The sequence below is a fragment of the Diadema setosum genome, chromosome 3 (assembly GCF_964275005.1).
Source record: "Diadema setosum chromosome 3, eeDiaSeto1, whole genome shotgun sequence".
NCBI lineage: Eukaryota > Metazoa > Echinodermata > Echinoidea > Diadematoida > Diadematidae > Diadema > Diadema setosum.
This window is the reverse complement of record NC_092687.1, coordinates 15,791,149-15,813,672: the sequence shown is the minus strand read 5'-3', so window position 1 is coordinate 15,813,672 and position 22,524 is coordinate 15,791,149. Positions and strand designations below refer to the sequence as shown.

General features: G+C 37.8%; 1 protein-coding gene across 1 annotated transcript; it reads left to right on the top strand.

Moving 5' to 3' along the window:
- Positions 1-7,934: 7,934 nt before the first annotated feature.
- On the top strand, positions 7,935-21,768 carry LOC140226216 (protein limb expression 1 homolog). Its single transcript, XM_072306704.1, has 4 exons — positions 7,935-8,434; positions 16,643-16,806; positions 17,990-18,130; positions 20,725-21,768. Exons 1-4 carry the CDS (start codon positions 8,215-8,217, stop codon positions 21,124-21,126), a joined length of 927 nt encoding a protein of 308 aa, XP_072162805.1. The 5' UTR covers positions 7,935-8,214; the 3' UTR covers positions 21,127-21,768.
- Positions 21,769-22,524: the final 756 nt, after the last annotated feature.

The window sequence follows — 22,524 nt, the reverse complement described above, 5'->3', positions numbered from 1 at the left end:
GTTTTAGTACAATTTACGTTACTATGAGTTTATGACCAAATGTACTTAATGTCAGATGATAGGTGCATATATTTTTGAAAGCATTAGTACATTATCAAGCTCGTCCCAAAGGAGTGAGTGCTTATGCACTTTTGCTGCTCACACAGTGAAAATTGTCACCTTAGAAGCAGAAGGGATTGACTGCTCAGTGTCACACTTTCTGCATATAATGCGTTGTATGGATGTGCCACTGTCATTTTGTTATTATGATATCAGTATTTTATGTCATACTGACATCATCATGTACAGTCTTTCAACCCCCTGGAAAAAAATGTTGACAACCCAGAGTTTATATGTTGTGTTTTACAATACTTCGAATTAGTAATAGGGTATTATAGAGTGAAAAAAATATATAATTCCTAAACCTGTTTATACCGCTTTATATTATGAATAGAAATTTGTTCTCCTTTGACCACATACCAATTTCATTTTTTTTTTCTTCTTTTTTTTTCTGGGAGAAATAATAGACATTTTTGTCAAAAGTTGAAGGCGATCTCCAATTATCTACTACGAGAGCTTCGGTGCTTTCGATTTTGTGTTGATTTGTGGATCTTTTGTGTGTTTGATATATTTGGTAATGAAAAGCTTCTTTTACTTTTGTGGATGCGCATTCACAATTGCTTTATTTCTCTCATTAGGAAAGAGTATTTTGTATCTGAAATCCGTCCATGATTTTCCTATTACATTGAGTGTCTGAATTTGCAGACTAAGATCAGTTCTTCCTCCTCCTCCTTTCTACTTGCTTTGCTATTTTGTTACTGATGTTGTACTGAATGATTTCTTCTTGCTGAACTAGTCTTTCAATTCATACTGTTGTCTATCCTTTTGATTTGTCTGAAGTCTTTCATTAGCACTGTGTATACTGATTACTGTGTAAATAATAATAATAATGATAATAAAGATGGAAAAGAAACAGGCTTTGACCGATGAGACAAATTTAGAGGAATAATGACAACACCCTTTGATGAGGGGTATAGCCTGTAGCTGCCTAGTCTGGCTTCCAGACCATCTGCCTGTACTATTTTGCTTCCCAGTGTATTAACACCCTCCCTTGATGAAAGCACTAGCAGGTTTGGTTGGATAGTCCTGCAGACTTCTAGGGCACATTTTGTGGAAGGGACTACAGTTCAGTAAAGGATCTCGAAAGCAGACTAGTAGCTGCCATTTTGGTGCCAGTCATGAGCTACATGCGTACAATTGTACAAGGGATGGTGGAGGGGTGTAGTCTAGAGTCCTAGTCTGGAGTACATATTTAGTTGGGGAGTATGAAATAGTATTGTGTAACTTTAGTCAGTGAAATTTTGTTATGAAGAGGTTGGATACAACAGAACCCTAGTGCAGCAACTAGAAAAAAATTGTGCAGGTTCCAACTCTTCACTCACCAGTTAAGGAATATCGCAGTTTACGGATAATTGTTCTGTCACACCTTTTGATTACATTTTATGTGGAAACTAATGTACAATTTGTACAGGATTAGCCAATACGTAGAAAAATCAATGTTACCCCCTATCTTGTGTTAACTATGCCATGCACTGAGCTGTGCCATAATTTCAATACCCGCAGTATTTTTTTATTTCATGATCTTAAACTGATGAATGTCTTGATAGATTGTCATTATGGTACATTGTACTGCCAAATATATATATTTTTTTAATATCATTTTTGTGAATTGTTTTCACGTATTTGTTGCATTTGAAATTTCATTAATCATCTTCCCTAGAGACAATTCTTTCTCTCATTGTTGGATTGATTTATTTGGGTATTTCAAACAGAATTATTCCACCTGTCATTAAAGCAATATGATTCTGGATTTCATGTCTGCTATTTCATACGTATGATGCAAATTCAATCAAAATTTTATAAATTTGTCAAATATATTTTGATAGTACGTGTACAATATGTAAAATGCTGAAGTTATATGATTTATATTAGGCCTACAATATGAATTCTATTCTCCTTGTACTGTACATACATGCATCAGGGCTTGACGCTTCTTTCTCTCTCTCTCTCTCTCTCTCTCTCTTTCCTCTGGTGGCCCATTGAGGCCACTAAAATCTTTAAATATGAAATTTTGGCGATCCGGAAAATGTATTTGCCAGAAATATTAAAGGAAACATAATAAATTTTGAATTTTAGTTGCCCAATTGAGCTTTGGAAATTTGATGGCCCAACATCAAATTTTAGTGGCCCCCAGGCCACTGGTCATGTCGAGCCCTGCTTATGAAGTACATACCTTACATTTGTACATAAATATTATGTGCATACACATACATGTATATCACACATACATACAAACATAAACACACATACATAGGCCTACATACATTTATGGCATTACATAGTAATACATAGTTAAATACATGCATGCATAAATACCTACATACACACACATATTATGTACATACATAAACATATAAACAGGATTGTGCACTTACTTTCATGTACATGTATGTATAATACATACTGTCCAGTATACATACGTACATGTACATACATAGGCCTACTAGAGTACATACCTTCCTGTTAAAGCTGAGCGATGTTTGAATTTTTTCTTCTTTTCTTTTTTTCTTTTTCTTTGCTATGTAATAGACATCAAATGTTGTGCATGTGAGCTTATTCTTTTGTGTGTCATGTGGACTACCAGTACTGAATAGTGTATGGAATTAAATGTTGTTTATTTTGCAATAAAAGTTTCCAATAGCCTTGTGATTTTGTTGTACTGTACCTTTAAATATCTATCTATTTATCTATCCTCTATCTCTCAATGTTTATATATATATATATATATATATGAAGAGTTTGTTTGCAAAAACCGATAAGTCCATATTTGCCAAATGGAGATATTTGCGATTAAAGGTCAAGGAAAATAAAGAGAATAATAAGAAAATTTTTGCTTCTTTTGACCATAACTTCAAAAATATACCTTTATATGTAGTGACCAATATATCATTTAAAAGGTATTATTTTGAACTTTATGACAAATATCGTATTTCAAAATCTTCAAAAATGGACTTATCGGTTTTTGCAAACAAACCCTTCATATATATAATATATAAATATACAGGCTTTTTGCCAAGATTTTTTTTTTTTTACCTTTGTCAGGGATCAATATTTATATTGGCACACTAGCGCTTTTCTGGGGGGTGGGTACAGGAGGGGTGTTCCCCCAGGCCTCCCGCGCAGCGCGAAGTGTTGAAGACTTTGCTAATGCTCAATAACACACAGACAAATTGCAGCTAAAATGCCGCTAAATGAATAAATCCCAAAGTGAAATGATAACGTATCTGAATATAAGAATGACTCGAGTCCATGGAAGGCCATTTCGAGTAAACTTAAAAAAACTTCATATCTTTTTTATTTCTCCAATGATATTCCATTCAACTGTGATGGGAAGGCAACATTGTATATACAAATTTATTAGAACATATGAAGAGATTGTTTGCAAAAACCGATAAGTCCATTTTTGAAGATTTTGAAGTACGGTCTCTGTCATAAAGTACAAAATAATACCTTTTAAGTGATGTATTGCTCACTACATATAAAGGTACATTTTTGAAGTTATGGTCAAAAGAAGCAAAAATTTTCTTATTATTCTCTTTATTTTTTCTTGAACTTTAATTGCAAATATCTCCATTTGGCAAATATGGACTTATCGGTTTTTGCAAACAAACTCTTCATATATTATTATGACAATTAATATGTACATTAATTGTGGAGAGGCCGTTTTGTGTGATGGACTTGGGTTGTTCTTTTAATCATAATCAATGGACTGAGGTTGTTCTTTGAATCATATGCAGGATTGGCTGCTATATGAGATGAGAGACGCGATGAGAGAGGGCGCTATAATATGAATGTAAAAATGACCTAAGTCCTGGAATTGGGTCATTCTTACAGTCATATAAGATTTCACTCATTCATTTCAGGCACTTCCGGGGGTAATTAGGATTTATCATTTATACACAAGATGAGTCCATGCATAAGCTACAATTTCCCATGTCAAACAGAATTTGGCCAAAAATTGGACTTGGGTCGTTCTTATATTCAGGTCTTCGATTTGATACTAAGTACTCTGAAGTTTCGTGGATATACACAATTTGTATATATATATCATATATATATACAGTGCATATAAGGATATTAAAAGATAGATAGATAGAAAGATAGATAAACTCAGCCAAAAAAGGAAGTAAACACTTTTTCAACTTTATGTTTCTGATAGACTCTGAATGTATTAGTTATTTTATAAAAGATGATTTAATAGGCTATCTGCCTGGTATGTCAACAAAAAGATAAACTTTACGCATGAGTTAGCACCTTTGTTTTTCTCTCCAGAAGCACAAAAGTAAAAGATTGCAAAAAAATAATGAATAAGATGTCATTCATATGTAAGTGCTCTTCCAGAAAAAAATTAGTAAGAACAAAAGACAAATTAAACACAATAAGAGACATGAATTAAACAGTTGCAGAAGTATGCCTATGATCTCTTTAATATCTTTGAAGTCCTAAAGATCAACAAAGGCTAAACAAATGAGGAAAATCTAAGAATCTTCAGTCAAATTCAAATTCATCTGAGATAAGAAAGGAAGCAATATCAACAAACAATGACAGAAATTTGATTTTTTTTTTTCAAATTAGGAAAATTGTAAATCGCATTAGTTCTTACATTTGTCTCATGAATTCTTGAATTAATAGATAAAGAATGAACATAAGAAATTCTGTTCATTTCATCATCTTCGTGCCTTTTCTCAATATACCATTGAAGTTTGAGCTGACAGAAAATTTGTATTTTCCAGGTTAAGTTTCCCACTTTGCTTTTGTTTGAAATTATGAATAAACAAAAAGAGAATGACAATTTTGCTATTTCATTCAGTTGTCTCATTGTGTTAAACTGTAATTTGTTTTAGCTATCTTGACGGGCATGTGCAAGTGAAAAACAGCATATATATATATATATATATATATGTATATATGAAGAGTTTGTTCGCAAAAACCGATAAGTCCATTTTTGATGATTTTGAAGTACGGTCTCTGTCATAAAGTACAAAATAATGCCTTTTAAATGATATATTGGTCACTACATATAAAGGTACATTTTTGAAGTTATGGTCAAAAGAAGCAAAATTTTTCTTATTATTCTCTTTATTTTTCTTGACCTTTAATCGCAAATATCTCCATTTGACAAATATGGACTTATCGGTTTTTGCAAACAAACTCTTCATATATATATATATTTATATATGTAAATAATATATATACATGTATTTTTTTTTTCCAATTTTTACTTGTGTGCTTTGGAGGACAGGAATGAATGTGTGTTCCCTCATTCTTAATTTTCCCCTTTATTTTATACTATAGGGTGATTAAATTACCTATATGGCTTATAAATGATACATAGATTTTCATTAAAATTTTGTAAGGAAAATATGGACTCGAAAAAGTGTTTACTTTTTTTTTTCTTGTTGAGTGTGGATAGAGAGATAGATAGATAGATAAAATGTATTCATGAATATACAATATCACTTGACAAAAAGGAGGCACAACATTTTCCAAATCACAAGAAGAGATGCTAACAAGTTACTGTAGGCCTACACTTGCCAGTCATATCTACAAATAAAATAAAAAAAAAACAACAACACAAAAAACATGTAAATTGTAGAAGGAAAAAAAAATGATGGGCACGCATAGTCGAGATAGTGGGTATCAGCTATCTCACTCCCATTTTGACCGGCTGGTCACTATAGTCATTCAGACTACGCTCATGCGTTTCATCTTGCCGCAAGCTCTTTTCCGCTACCATAGCCTTTTCTTCCTTTTTGTTGACTGCAGCTTGGGGGATAGCTTCTTTCAGTACAACTAATTGCGGAATAATCGTGATTCCGATGAGCCTAGCGGACATTTTCAAAACGTAGCAACAAAAGCTCGAACGAAGACACGTTACGAACTTATCAACGAACGGCTCTGCTGCAAGGGTTTGACTTCTGCAAAGAGAATTTAGAATTTAAGAAATACTAGATCTAAGTGCACTTTGAAGTTTCAGCTGGATGTTTTCGGTAACCCGACCTGTGTGCTAAACAGCATAAAAAATCATCATCGCAACGCAGCTGCCAATATCAGTTGGCCTATCGCTTGTTGTGTCGGTGGACCATCCAGTGCTGCAGCTGTGCAGGCTCGCTCGGCCTCGGGTAAGCAAAAATCCGACTCGGCAAACTACTAACGTCAAAAACTAGGAACGTTAGACACTGTAAGTTTCTTGATTTAACGCTATATGAACAGTTAGGCAATCAAAACCATTTCGTTGGGAACGTTGCTGTCGTTAATGGAGCACCATCGACAAACGGATTATGGTTTGTGTTTGGGGTTAGCGAACCGTTTTGGCGACTGCTTTTGCCTTTACAGCATGCAGCTGCTCATCACACAATTCACAATTTGAACGTAGGGATATAACAGTGGGGTAAATACATACGTGGGGTACGTGCTAAACAACGAAGCAAGCAATCTGTGCTGTGCTGTGCTGTGCAGCGCAGCGGTGGCGTCCCCTTTGAAGGTAGCGGTCAAGGACAAGGTTGATCGTCAGCCTGGTGTGTTGGCTTCCTTACAAGAAAAGATGAAGTTCTTATTTTTTGTCAGTCTAGTACTACTGAGTACTAGATCCTATGCCTAATAAATGAATCGTTCAATTGTTTTGACAGTGTCAGGGGAAATAGGTAAATTCAGTTCATCATAACCAATGATAACGTCTGATGTTTAGTTTGAAAAGGGAGAAAGGTCTGCTTTAGTTTGACCATATGGTGTCACCGCAAACCTTTCTGATCCTTCCTCATTTAAATGATCTACTGTATAGAAACTACGCTGTTTTTTCGCGTAGGCCCTACAGATATTTTCGTTAATGTATGACGACGCCACAGACTATTTCGCGAGATGTTGTTTTCGCGAATTGATGCCGACACTTCATGAATGCATTAACAGGGCGCATGGAGACATTTTCGTGTGTTGTTCAATTCCAACTGTGATTCGCGAAATTCGCGAAAATGAAACCCTCGCGAAAATAACAGCTTATAGGGGTCTATAGTACTTCCTCATGCAAACCTTCAGGCAACACAAAATACAGTTTTGCTTTTATTCTAAGACATTTTTTTTTTTTTTTTTTTTTTTTTTTTTTTTACAATTCACTTTTCACTTCTTCCACAGACCTCTTGGCCTTCCAGAGTAAAGTAAGCCGCCCATAGGCCTACACCTTAATTCGAGTGCCCACTACGACAACATTATGCAAAACCTGGAGAGTAATGCCTTTTGCTTGTGGTTGAATTTTGGCACGGGAGGTCGAACCTTGGTTTGGACAATTTGCGTTATCACAGAATAAAAGATCAGTAACTAGTCTAGTGTCAATATTCAAATTAATGTTAGATTTCCATTTTGTATTTTTTTGTTGTCTCATTTCTCGATAATATTTTGCCTAAGTTTATATACTTTGTGCAATTGTAGAACTGCATAAAATACTGCACTCAAAGCTGCATTCATCTTTGATGTACAGTAGATCTACAACTACAATGTGTAATACCCTGCTACTTACATGTGAATTAGCCCGTCCAGACTACAGCGAGTGGGCTGTGTGTACATGTGAATGTATTCTGTGTTTAATATTGTACGTATACTATGTAAAAGTGATGATAAACATTCTGATAAAACCAAAGCTTTGCTGTGTGCAATTTGTAAAGGCACTTGAGAAAAGCTAGTCAGGCTTTGAGTCGAGAAGGAGCCTTGGTCTAGGCCTACATGTGTGTCAGGTCTTTGAGATGAGTGGAAATGTTGACTAATTTTTACGATTTTTCTTCTTGTCGACTCAAAGATTGTCTCAGGTAACATGCGAACGCAAGGAGAATAGGGAAAGCAACAGGTGATCTGGACTGTTCTGTGAAGGTCAAAATGTGATTCTTGTGCCACAGTTAGGAGCATTCTCTCACAAGAGGAGGACTCTAACAAATCCCCCTGCCTTTTCCAGTGGTTGGGACTAAGCAGAGGCTTTGCTCAAGAACTCCCAGCAGCCACAATATCAGGTGGGACTACACGACGTTGCTGCCATCAAAAAGGATCTTGGAGCGTGTTACAGTGAGACAGGTGTGATAGACAGTACCAACTGTGATTGATTTTGGAACACTAATCTCAGTGTCTTTAGAGATGGCTTACAGACAACCACCACCACCATTACACGATGAACAATTCCAGGCAGCGGTCAGCATGGCTGCCAGTGTCAAAGGGCGTCTCCCGCCCCATGGGGTGTCCCCCCGGGGTGGGGACGGCCTGCACATGACAGACCAGAGGGCAAAAGCCGTGCTGAAGGAGGCGGTGGATGCGGTTGTCAACAGCTTCGCCAAACATACGCAGGGATACGGAAGAGGTAAGTCGCAGGAGTCAAGATCTGACAATTTCTTACCACACTTTAACCTAGGTACATGTTAAGAGGTACAGGTTTAATATACTGTATACATGTGCCAAATATTTTGCAAGATTTTTATAGAATATAAATTTGCGAATTTCACTAGTCAGGGGCTATTTGTTGATTTTAAAACATGAAAATATCAACCCCGATCCAGACATGAAGCATGTGAGGTGCGCACATTTCTCTGTACATCCCAAATTTAACCACTCGCGAAATGGTCTGGAAGTCCCTACAATCTTGCAAAATGTTAGACTCACTATTTATTGTAGTGTATACAGTACATTTGTTGTAGAATGTGCCATTATGCTGTTTTACCGTAAATGGTTGGGAAACAATATTTTGCAAACTCAGTCTTCCAGACAATTTTGTGAGACTTGTTTAATCTCATAACAGAACCAGAGTGACTTGTCTGTCTTTGAACCTTTGTTTTTAGTTTTCTGCTGCCGATGTCCCAGGTTCTTGGGTAGGCAGCAGGCGGAGCCTGTAAAATCTAGCACTTGCCCTCCATGTTGCCCTGTCTAGTGGGTCAGGCCACGTAGTCAGCCCTACATAGCACATTGTAGACCAAGTCTGAATGATATAATAATAATTGTTTTGGATATAAACTCCAAATTTTATTGTCCAAGAAAGGAAATTCTTTTTGCCCAATTGATCGTGGGCCCGGCAGCCACTGAGCAGCGCCAGATCGACGTTGCTCTAACCTTTTCAACTGTTGAACGGCAAACAAGGTAGCAGCAACTCCCATCTTTTAACGTCTTTTGGTATGACGCGGCCAGGGTTTGAACCCACGACCTCCCGATTGTGAGGGCAGCCGCTCTACTCACTGAGCCAACACATCGGTCAATGTGTATGTACCTGATGAGACCATTCACGAGCCAAAGAAAATTTTTAATCATGGAGATGATTTGTACATGATGTTGATAGCATGGCCCTGACAGTTTAGGAAAAACAAACAAATAAACAAGCAAGCAAAAATAATTTACAATTTGTAGCTTCTGTGTTGACATACCATGTGTAACGTAGCTTCTGTGTTGACATACAATGTACCATGTATTTACTGTGTAATAGTGCATACATTGTAGGTTGTACAAATTTTACTTGGGAGATGTAAAGCAAAGCAAACTTTTCATTTTAAATGTGAGTGTGTGTGGAAGAGTAAAGTCTTCTCTCTGTCCCCCCTCTGTTGTATGTTGTAGTAATGCTCATGAACATTGAGCCACACTTTGTATAGCATAAACTTTTTCATTAACATCTAAATTTCTGTGATGTTGTCCTAGTGTTGACTCCAATATGAATATTATCATTTATAATAATGACTATTTATGTCTGTACAACATGTAGGGCCTACAGTTGTACATTGTACAAATGAACACACACAGTGTACATGTACAATGTATATTGTGAGAACCTATGGTAGTAATTTGATAATAGCCCCATTACTTCGTAAGGAATAATTTCTTTTTTTTTTTATGCCTCCGCCAACGAAGTGGCCGGAGGCATTATGTTTTCGGGTCGTCCGTCCGTCCCGTTTTGTTTTTGTCGATATCTCAAGAACCGTGTGGTGGTTTTGCATCAAACTTGGTATGAGGGTATATCCTTGGGGGATGATACTTTGTGTGGATTTTAGGGTCACAGGGTCAAAGGTCAAAGGTCACAGGTTATTTTGTGAAAAAAAAATTGAAATTTCATGTTTTTCTCCATATCTCGCAAATGGTTCAAGGTATTTTCATGGAACTTAGTATATGCTTGTACCGATGGGCAGTGATTATCTAGGGAAGTTGGGGGTCATGGGTCAAAGGTCTGGGGTCAAAGGTCAAGGTCAACTCCTCAAAATATAACTACTTTCCTTATATTTATGCAGTGCCTGAAGGATTTTTTTAAAACTTGATGTATGCATGTATAACCCAATATATATTCTGTGGGAAGTTTCTTGCCAAAAGGTCAAAGGTCAAGTGAAAGTGCTAAATTGCACTTTTTCCTCCATATCTCAAAAATAACTCAAGGTATTGTCATGAAACTTACATAGTTATGCATGTTCTACCTAACAGTGATTCTCTTTGGAACTGTGGGGTCAAAGGTCAAAGGCCAGGTTTCGATAATACTATTTTACCATTTGATACTGAAATTATACTTTTTCTCAATACCTTGAAAATTACTCAATGCATAAACTTGTAAAAGGGTCAAAAGTCAAGTGAAAATCATCAGTTCCCCCAAATACCTGCACTCTGACGTTTTAATCATTCATCCAATTGAACCTAGTTCTAGGAAAGTGAACATTCAGCACATTTGTGGCAAACCTGTCATTTTAATATTTTGCCAATTGTGTGAAACTGTCATCACACATTGTCAAGACATTGTACTATAGACCTATTAGGAGAACCATGTATTATGGCGGAGGCATACACCAGTCGCCGTAGCGACATTTCTAGTTTTTTTTTTTGTAGCTGCAGGGATCATGTTTGAAAACACAGGCAAAGGAATGTAAACATATCCACCCCTTGACATTTAGAGGAAATTGGAGCATTGTTGATGGTATACACTGTAGTTGAACTTCAAACACACTTGAGGCATGCGTATACACTGTACATGTACAACCCACTTCTCCACAACTGTGCTTATCTTCTGGTGTAGCTGCCAATCAAAAATAATCAATATTACCTACTTGTATACTATGTACATGTACATCTGTTTAGAATTATATTCAAGAAAGAAAGTACATTATGAACCTCTGGAGGTTTATATGTTTTGTTGTTGTTTTTCTTGTTTTCTTTTTCTTAATGTGGCAGAAATGATATCTTGGTCAACATGAACAAATCAAACAATGATTTTATTTAAATGTATATTAATCATAGAACAATGGGGAACAACGGTCCTGAACATCACTCCAGCTGTCAGCTCTACTTTAAAGTACTGTACCGTTCACTGTTTTCCCTGAGTGGTGAATGTTGCACAACATTACTGTACAGATCCATGGTCTGTACTGTAATGTATGGTTACCAAGAGTGATAAGGAAGGTAGTGGCTTAGAAACAATTTAAGAGAAAGGAAAAGAAGATGTGAAATTTTCAAAACATTGTGTATTTTGATGCAGAAACCACTCCCCTCCCATATCATAAAACATACAAGTTCACTGCTCTGTTTTGAATACATGTACGTACATGTGTACGTGTAGATCTATAGATGCATGTTGGGTGGTTGATATTTTTAGTGGAGAGATAATCAAAAGACTTTATTAGAAGAAAGAAAAATGACAAGTCAGATAGTCTGACATCATACAGAGATCAAATTCACCAGTACACTCTACAACTCATCTGATAAATTAAACATCATACACCTTGTACACATGCTAAATATATTGTGTATATCTGATACATTAAACATCATACACCTTGTACACATGCTAAATATATTGTGTATATCTGATACATTAAACATCATACACCTTGTACGTATGTATGCTAAATATATTGTGTATATCTGATACATTAAACATCATACACCTTGTACACATGCTAAGTATATTGTGTACATCTCAGTGCTATGAACCCCATAATTCTCCTCTTTTTTTGTCCCCGCCGAACGAGTTCGAGCAGGGGACTATGAAACGGGCTCCGTACGTGTGTGTGTCCGTCCGTGTGTCCGTCCGTGTGTCCGTCCGTGTGTGCGTCCGTGTGTGATCAAAATCTTCAATTTGCTACTTCTCTGTCATTTATGAGCCAATTTTGATTCTGTTTGCTTTATATGATAGCACTACATGGGAGCTTTGAAACTTCTACACAGAATTTCAGTCGTGACCTTTGACCTTGACCTTTGACCTATATTGTACATTTTGCTACAAAATGCTACTCCTTCGCCATTTCTAACCCGATTTCGATTCCGTTTGCTTTATATGATGGCACTACGTGAGGGCTTCAAAACTTCTACACAGAATTTTGACCTTTGACCTTTGACCTTGATTTTTGACCTGTATTGTACATTTTGCTACAAAATGCTACTCCTTCGCCATTTCTAACCCAATTTCGATTCCGTTTGCTTTATGTGATGGCACTAGGTGAGGGCTTCAAAACTTCTACACAGAATTTTGACCTTTGACTTCTTTGACCTTTGACCTTGATTTTTTGACCTATATTGTACATTTTGCTACAAAATGCTACTCCTTCGCCATTTCTAACCCGATTTTGATTCCGTTTGCTTTATGCGATGGCACTAGGTGAGGGCTTCAACACTTCTACACAGAATTTTGACCTTTGACTTCTTTGACCTTTGACCTTGATTTTTTGACCTGCATTGTACATTTTGATACAAAATGCTACTCCTTCGCCATTTCTAACCCGATTTCGATTCCGTTTGCTTTATGTGAGGGCACTAGGTGAGGGCTTCAACACTTCTACACAGAATTTTGACCTTTGACTTCTTTGACCTTTGACCTTGATTTTTTGACCTGTATTGTACACTTTGCTACAAAATGCTACTCCTTCGCCATTTCTAACCCGATTTCAATTCCGTTTTCTTTATGTGATGGCACTAGGTGAGGGCTTCAAAACTTCTACACAGAATTTTGACCTTTGACTTCTTTGACCTTTGACCTTGATTTTTGACCTATATTGTACATTGGCTACAAAATGCTACTCCTTCGCCATTTCTAACCCGATTTTGATTCCGTTTGCTTTTTGTGATGGCACTAGGTGAGGGCTTCAAAACTTCTACACAGAATTTTGACCTTTGACTTCTTTGACCTTTGACCTTGATTTTTTACCGATATTGTACATTTTGCTACTAAATGCTACTTCCGGCGGGGACATATTTTACGCACCGCGTAATTTCTACTTTTCCTTGTTTTTTCTCTCTCTCTCTCTTGTAAGCAGTGAACTTTGTAATAACAGAGATTCCCCACCAATAAGAGCATAAATGTGCATTGTATGATTTATGATATCTTTTCCTAAATTTCTAATTCCTCCCAATTTTCCTCGATGCCAAACATACAGCAGCCCTATCCCAATATCCCCCTCAGGGCATTTTAATCATCCGCCCCCCATGTACAGTAAATAACGCAGACTGCCTGGCCACAAGCTTCACGCTGGAGAATGGATCCAGTGTTGAGCCAACAGGACAACGCTCTCTGAAGGGGGGCTGACAATACTGCCCTCGCTTGCTGACAAAAGATGCTTCCCCACTGTCTCCTCAATACATTAGCATGACAATGCCCTGTTTGTATGCAGGGGAAAAATACACGCTGTGCACATGTTCTCACCCATTGTGTTGTGTATTAACTCCTTCTGTACCAAGGACTTTGGACAGTGTGTACACATACACACGGTACATTGTACACAGTGTAGTATACAGCGTTGGTATGGGGGTTTCTGTACCAATCAGCACTCAAAACACACAAAGGGTTAATACTGATTGCAATGAGACAGCTATTAGTGACGGAGAACTGAAGCCTTAGACATGTTGGTATGTCAAATGCTTGTCAAACATTCCAGGCGATGGTTTATACATTTCAAAGAACGGGTGTAAACAAGGAAAAGAAGAAAAACGAGAAGCAGGGGGTGGGGGGGGGGGGGGGAGTCTCAAACCTCCAAACATCATACAACATACAATACATTCAGATGTGGTGTATATAGGCCTACCATCCATATCATTATACAGTGTGCACATACCTTTCCACACTGACCGATGGTTGTATGTATCATTACCTGTTGTTTTTGATTTATTAAGCATCATTTTGGTATTGTATAGCCTTGAGCACCCAGGAGTTTCTTGCAATTACAATGGCAGTCACAAGAAGCTGAATTTTACCTTTTTTTTTGGGGGGGGGGGAGATATGGGCATGAGTTTTGACAAATTAATCATGTACATTTCGTCGGCTGAGAATGATAAGGGCGTTAAGTTGACACTAAACCCATAGTGTTCACGACCACTTAATGGCCTTCTCATTCTCAACAGACGATTTCAAATTTAATGTGCGGATTTAGGGTGATCAATACAAACTGTAAGAAATGTAGTCGGGCAAAAACAATGACAACGAACAAACAATATAAAACAAAACATGATTGTACTGTACAAGTGTAGATACATTTTTTTTTTTTTTTTGGTACATTACAGCTACTACAACGTGTTTGAATTTTTAACCCGTTGAGGACGGTTTGATTTTGCTACAACACACATTTCCCATACACACCTGCCCGAGTATACTCTGGACTCGTCCTCAACGGGTTAACAACGATACATTACAGTGTACGTTTGACCACCTAAGTGACAGATGGGGTATGTGGTGGGGGGGGGGGGTACTCTCCACACATGGCTTCCTATACACCCTCAATGACCGTTGGTAGAAAATGCCTTCTCCTGTGATGAAGTCATTTTCACAATAGAACATCAACTGAGTTTACAGTCAAACCTATAGATAGCAGCCACCCAAGAGAGACGAAAAAAGTGGCCATTGTAGACAGGTGGTCGCTATAGACAGGGTTGTTAACGATGGCTTTTTTCGGGGGGGGGGGGGGGATAATAGTGGCCGTATAATGGCAGGTGGCCGCTGTAGACGGTGGTTGTTGTTATGGTAAAGTTTGGCTGTACTTTTTTTATTATTTAGTACATTGTATGCACCACGTCACCATGTTTATCGCTTCACACATGGTTTTTAGAAAACTACCTGGTATTAAGAAGCAGACAATTTTTGTACAATAACTTTAGTTTAAATTTTGTTGTTGATATGGGGGTGGGGGTATGTTGGGTATACCAAAGAATGTCATTTAATAGTCTATTTTTAGGCTTCATGGGTCTTGACGCAAGGCTGACATCAGACCAAGTAGGATTGTAACTATTGTATGCCAAACAAAGCATGGATCAGTCACGCTGGGTGGTTTTCTATTGAAATACTGCAGAGAAAACTGTGAATATGAGGCATGTTTAGAATCATCTCAGACAATGTGTCTTTCATGGGGGGGGGGGGGAGGGGGAGAGGGGAAGAGGGATTGTGGTGTCCCAGTTTGTTTTTGTTCTTTTCCATACAGAAGTGTATCATTGTCCAAAGATATATTTCATTTCTTTTGATGGAAGTTGTACAGTGTGACTTTGTAGTCACTAGTGTTTGTCAAAACAGCTGTAAACTCTGTAATCTTGCATTTCCCAAATGTTGCCACCGGAACACTATCTGTCGGCCGTACAAATTTGTTTCTTGCCACTTTCAACATAATCAAGTTTTGCACGTAATGTACATGCACGTGTATGTAGATTTTCTCATTCCTGAAAGCAGTACAATTTGTATGATTTAATGTCCCAGTAATACATGACCAGTTGAGATAGAAAACTTGCAGCATGCGAATGACATTCACAATGATGAAGCACCAATCCTAGAATTTCAAATTACTGCAGTACGTTTACAGAATTTGAGTCACACGCCATTCATGTGCACGTATATACATGGCATCTTGTTTTATACAATGTAGACTGTAGACTCTAGTAGAGGGTAGCTGAAGCAGTAAATGGAATTCTGTCAATAGTGTACACGCGCTTTTCCCATCAATAGTGTACACATGTAAAGCATGATAAATCAGTCTGAAGGGGTTAGATTTGGGAATGGCATACTTTGTACCTCATTTAAAGAGATCAGAAAGATATTAGAGAGAAAAGCAGGAATTGTATTCTTGAAATAAAATGTTCAGTTTAGGAATCATACATACATGTAAAATCAAAAAGAGGCTTTGTATCCATTATAAAGATTTCTATATCTTAACTTAAACATTTGCAGATCTAGATCAAATTAGAGAAAATCAGACTTCTGAACCATTCTGAATTTGAGGAAAGAATCTGAATTCTGACCATTCCCAGTGGTGTTTCAATAGGAATTTCCTATTTTTCTGATTTTGCTACATACTCCTGTGGGAACTGCTTTTTTCTTTCCTACCTTTGAGCCAAATTATCCCTTTTTTCACTCAGAAAGGTTGAGAGGTCTGGCAAACTGTATTTCACACACCTTATGAAACACAGTGAATAGTACTGTACATACTGTATAAGATTTAAATGATAAAATGAGATTTTAAGCAACAAACTATACAGGAATGTTGTTACTAGTAACAACATTCCTGTATAGTTTGTTGCTTTGGCATCAGTGGGATTCATTTCTGCAAGAAGGTCATTCACTGTTTGTCTTTCCGTCCTACAGTGAACGTCGTGGAAGCCCTCCAGGAGTTCTGGCAGATGAAGGCGGTGCGAGGCACCGAGCTCAAGAACGGACCCATCGTGGTCTACGAGTCTGTCCCCTCCTCCAGCCCACCATACGTCTGCTTTGTCACACTCCCCGGCGGCAGCTGCTTCGCTAGCTTCCAGGTATTTTACAATGTACTTTCAATGTTTGATAAATGTGAGATCCAATTTGTGCAGGCCCAGTCAGTTCATTCCAACATGGCACATGAGTTGAAACATCTCATGTGAGTGCAACACAAAATGATTTAACAGTCACAGTTGTTTATCAGAGAAATTTTCCTTCTTTTGTTTTATGCACATCTGTATTTTGCACTCAGTTCAAAGGTCATGGCCCCAGTTGTGTTAAAAAAACAAATAAGGAATGACATCACAGACAATGAAATTACACCGAATGCTTTTATACTGCACTCTTAAGCACACATACACTGTGCACACAACACACATGATAGTTGTGGGCAGAATATCATGGCTTCTAATGCATGTCTTTGTAAGAGAAAAACAAGATTGAAGTGGCTAAATTCATTTAACTTGCAGTTGTATTAGAAAAATCAAAAGAAATATCAAACCTTTGCCAACTTGAAGCAGAATAATCAATGGTTCTTTATTATCATTATATTATTATTATTATTATTATTATTATTATTATTATTGTTATTATTTATTCGGCTTTCAATCACAAATATCATATTACATTTTTTGAAATCAGAACGTACACTGGAGTGATAAGGGTGTACCAGGTTGGGCAGCCCGGGTCTGGAAAGAGCCAACTATTAGTAAAGTGACTTGGGCCATCGGGCCATCCTCCCCAACCCACCTGGTGCACCCAAAACAGTCAGTTTACAATGTGTGCTTTTACAGTTTACAAAACTTTGAATGTCTTTCAAGTTTTGTGAAGGATCAGTTTGAGTTTAGATGATTTAGGGACTTTTGATAATTTTGCAACTGAAAACAAAAATAGTATGTGGGCAAAATAAAACTCAAGTGACTGAGAAGTCTTATTCTACCTGAAGAAACACTTACAATGTGAGACAGATATTTTAATATAAAAATGCAGTGCACCCACCAATCCAAATCAAATCAAAGCAGTGTGGCTTAGGGGACTTGATGAGTTTGCCAATATCAGAGCATTAAAAAAAAAAAAAAAAAAACTCCACAGCATAAAAAAAAGTTAAACTGATGCTTAACCCTGTGTGTGCTTTTAGTGTGAATTGGTACAGAAAACTCCATAGCATAATGCAGTGTACATGCTGTCAAATTCACTGGTATTATAGAAAGGGTTGTATTGTAAAATCTCTCTCCCTCCCAGGACTGCCCCACCAAGGCTGAGGCGAGGCGGAGTGCGGCCAAGATCGCCCTGATGAACTCCGTCTTCAACGAGCACCCGACCAGGAAGATCACAGACAAGTTTATCCAGCAGGCTGTGGAGGATGCCAAGAAGTCCTTTGACGTAAGTTAAAGGGACTGTACAGTACTGGTTGAGGTGGGGATTCATGTTTTGAACATTCCTAAGTGAGATAATGAAAAGCCTCTTATGAAATATGAAAGAGCATGTAATTTTAAGAAGGATTCATCGTTTATTTGATGAAAATTGGTTTTCAAATGGCTGAGATATCCAAAAAAGTGCTAATAATAAAAGGCGACATGCCACAACTTTATTAGGATCTCTTTGTTTTACCTTGTATTTGGATATCTCGGCCATTTCAAAACCGATTTTCATCGAATGAACTTTTGATACCCCTTAGAACTGCATGCTCTTTGACATCTCATAGGGTGGTTTCTGAAAATCCTCACCTCGACCAGAACTGTACACACCCTTTAAAGGGAAGGTTCATCTTGATATTGTATTGCTTTTGTATGAAAACAGAAAAATCGGAGAAGTATGTTGGTAAAAATTTTTGGGAAAATATCAGACACAAAAAATGTGAAAAAGATTTTAATAGGGAGTAAGATAAATTTGCAATGCTGTGTGATGGCGGTGTTCAGTTGCTCTTCATTTGTTTGTAAAAAACAAAGCAAAACAAAATAAAACAGTAATTTTTGTTTTTCTCAAATATTTATTCACAGACACAATTTGTCCACTGAGGAGGACACAAACAAAGTGTATTACTCCAATCATACCTAGAACAGGTGTAAAGAAAACACTTCTCTAAGTGGGAAAAATATGTGTATCAAAAATGGTGTTAACATTTGCGTACAAAACAAATGGAAAGCTGCTTGACACCTAGATCACACAGAGTTGCCTATTTCTGTTACTCTTCTAAACCTTTAACAATTTTGAACTGATTTATAAGTTAGATTTTTCACCCAAATTCTCAGTGATCTACTTCTTTGGTTTTTCAGTTTTCATACAAAGCAATATAATGTGAGCATGGATTTTCGCTTGAAATCTGCCATGCACACACTAGGCATCGTTTCTTCAGCCCCAAATGGTGATGGAGGCAGTTGGTTTTCCAGATTGTCAACCTGTGAGTTCGTACTCAAAATGCGATTCATATTCAAACCTTAAAAAGTAGATTGAATGGTTTCCTTAAATTTTCCAAAAGTGTTTCCACCAAGTTTTCTCCATTCATCAAATGCACAAGTTTGGGCACATGCCTTCTTTCTAGAGAACAGTTGCATATTGTATTCATGCATGCCTTCTCTTGAAGACGAATTTCTCAGTGTGTACCAAGGAATAATGTTCATGTACTGTTTTTTCTTGTATTCCCGCCTTCGGACAGTACCCGCTGTATATTAACTTGTATTTTGCATTGCTATGGCTGAATGATCTTACATTTTTAGGAGTGACACAATTTTGATTTATTTGTTAAGTATGTACATACCAAACAGGATCCTCCAAGGATTCCCCCCCCCCCCCCTATTTGGGAGTGTTTGAGAGCATGTTTGTTTGTGTGTGTGGATGTAGGCGTATCGTCGAGAATGAATTGTGCCGACTATGCAGTTCTTGATTTGTTTTCTTTGTGCGATCTTGAATTCAAGCACTCGGGCATTCTTGAACTGTGGTAGGCAGGCTTAAATGTGGCACAACCAAAAAAGGATGCCTCTGAGCAAACATAACAATTATTGTCTTTCTCAGAAGTCTTGGAAAGCGTGTTTGCGTGTACAAGCCCATTCACGACATTTGAGTAATGATAATGAAGTCTATCATGTATGCAGTTCGTAATTGGATTTTTTAAATTAAAATTCTTTATAATATGCAAGGTCATTTCTGTAAAGTATAGAATTTGGGAATTTCCCCTTTGCCATACTTGAATTGCACCTCACTACATGCTTCTCTATCAAGCATCTCACGGAGAATTAGCAAAAATTTGATACAATCATAGTAAACAAAAAGGAAAGCCGTGTCAGATGTAATCTGTTGAAATGGAACATTTTCACAGTCTTAATGAGCTATGTTGCTTGATACAGTAGGCTTCAATTTTATAAGAAACCCTGTTGAAGGAAAAGGGAAAGGTGTTTGTTATATTGGGACATGGTATCAGGGTGAAAAAAACCCCAATGAAATACATGTACAAAGAAAGTTTCCCCATATTTAGGGACCAGTGTGAATACTTTTCTCTAACAACATTTGTTGTAATGCCAGTCTGCTGTATTGCTACAGTTAATCATGTATATTTATCCCTCTTACAGATCCACTTTAAAAGGGATGCAGATGTAATTGATGACAATGATGATATTGATATTGATGGTTATACATGTAAGTTTTCTCTGTAAGTTTTACTCATAAAGTCATCTAAATCATATGATATAGGTTATCTGTGTATGTCATCTTTATAAGTCATCTCTGGGAATTATCTCCATAAGTTATCTCTTTAAATAATCTCTATAAGTTTCCATCTTCCGTCACCTACCCCAGGGTCCAGCAGAGGACGAGAAGGACCCCAACACCAGCCTGGGTGCCTTCCGCTTCATGCTGGCCGCCAACCGCTCCAAGTCTTTGTTGTCATTTAATGTTTTAAGTTATATCCATTTCATCCCACTACTGTAGGTCATCTTTGTAGTCATCTCTATACAGTTTCTGCCTTTTGTTACCTACCTCAGGGTCCAGCTGAGGACGAGAAGGACCCCAACACCAGCCTGGGCGCCTTCCGCTTCATGCTGGCCGCCAACCGCTCCAAGTCCATGCTTGAGTTCCAGGAGCTGATGACGGTCTTCCAGCTCCTGCACTGGAACGGCAGCCTGAAGGCCATGCGGGAACGGGACTGTTCCCGGCAGGAGGTGCTGGCCCATTACTCCCACCGGGCCCTGGACGACGACATGCGCTCCCAGATGGCCCTCGACTGGATCTCCCGGGAACAGGAGACGCCCGGCATCATCTCCAGGGAGCTGGCGGTCGCCGACGAGGAGATCGAGCGGGCGCGGCACGCCGGTCGTGAGCTGCGCTTCCCGAAGGAGAAGAAGGACATTTTGATGCTGGCTTGTAGCCAGATTGGCCCAATGTAGACCCCAAAGGGTTGAGTTTGATATGTGTATAAACAACCATTGCACCCCATGTGTATTCTCATCATGACTAATTCAGCTTTCTCGCATTTTTTTTCCCCGATATTTATAAATTGTCCACAAGGTGCATCTAGTTATTGCCATGGATGGCATTGATTTTCCCTGCATTATTTGTGCACTCTTGAGTTCAAAGTGGCCTTATCACACCTGTCCTCTACACCCCTCGCGAATTTTCTGATTATATCAGGATAGCAGTCTACGTACATCATCCAACAAATCTAATGAATGTCAGTGTGAGGCCCAAAAGCAGTGGAAAATGATCTCCAGAGAAAATTCTGCTGCAGGACAGTAATAAATATAAGTACAATGTATGAGCAGAGAGAATTGAGTGCACGAGTTAAATGCAGAAGTGGCTTGAGCTTGTGAGGCCATGCCGGGTTGTTATTGGACAGCTTTTTTGTGTTAAGAGTGCGTCTAATTGCACCAATTCACAAAGTGTGCAAGAGTGACAAATTGAAAACATTTTAGATTCTGGTAACAAGTACATTTGTCTGGTGATGTGTAATGCAGCCAGTACAAAACTCTACAGAGAGATATGTAATGATGCATGGGTTGATTTTACTGGACATACATTGTATGACAGAACAAGCAATGCAGATAAATGCAGATTAATGCTCTGTACATGGTAATGAGCCTATCAGATTGTAGGAATTCTGTGACCTAGTCATATAAAGAAGAAAGATGTTTGTATAAGATGAACTAATCTAGAGTGGTCATTATCCAAATTCACTATTGACATAACTTACCTAATGGTAGGTGGCACTGCAAGGGAAAGTTTGTTTTTTCTTTTGTTAATATTATATGAGGAGGGAAACAAATCATCCAAATTGATGCACAGGTTTTGTTTCCATGGAAACAACACATGGATGATGTCCACATAACCATGGATGCAAGAGGTTGAAACAGTGAGAGGGAAGATACAAGGGGTCGTCGCAAGGACGTTTTATTCCAATCCAAGTTCTAGACCAAGCGGAACACAGCTACATTACAAAGTATGTAGATATTGTTCATGTAGGTCATGGAGAGAATTCTGTTCAATTGTTTTGATGTTCATGGGAAATTTGAGACCTTGCTTACATTAAACAGTACTCTGCCTGAAAGTACTTTGGCCTGATTCTGGGACAAATATTTGGTTTTGGCAGTATTAAAAGGAACACAGAGATAACAAGTTTGTTTGGGTGTGTGAAATTAAACACATCCTATTGTTCTTGAATTTTTAAAACAGTATTAAGAAATAATGTGTACTTCATCTACAGTTTAGGCAGTTCAGCCACCAAAATTTGTGTGATGTTGTATTTGATATTTCATATGTTTCTTATATGAGAAACACACATTCAGCAC

What these genes read in the sequence shown, in the direction of transcription:
- LOC140226216 (XM_072306704.1), top strand. Translation starts at nt 8,215, where the DNA reads ATGGCTTACAGACAACCACCACCACCATTACACGATGAACAATTCCAG. An exon ending in TACGCAGGGATACGGAAGAG is followed by an intron (nt 8,435 to 16,642) that starts GTAAGTCGCAGG and finishes TCCGTCCTACAG; the next exon opens with TGAACGTCGTGGAAGCCCTC. An exon ending in GCTGCTTCGCTAGCTTCCAG is followed by an intron (nt 16,807 to 17,989) that starts GTATTTTACAAT and finishes TCTCCCTCCCAG; the next exon opens with GACTGCCCCACCAAGGCTGA.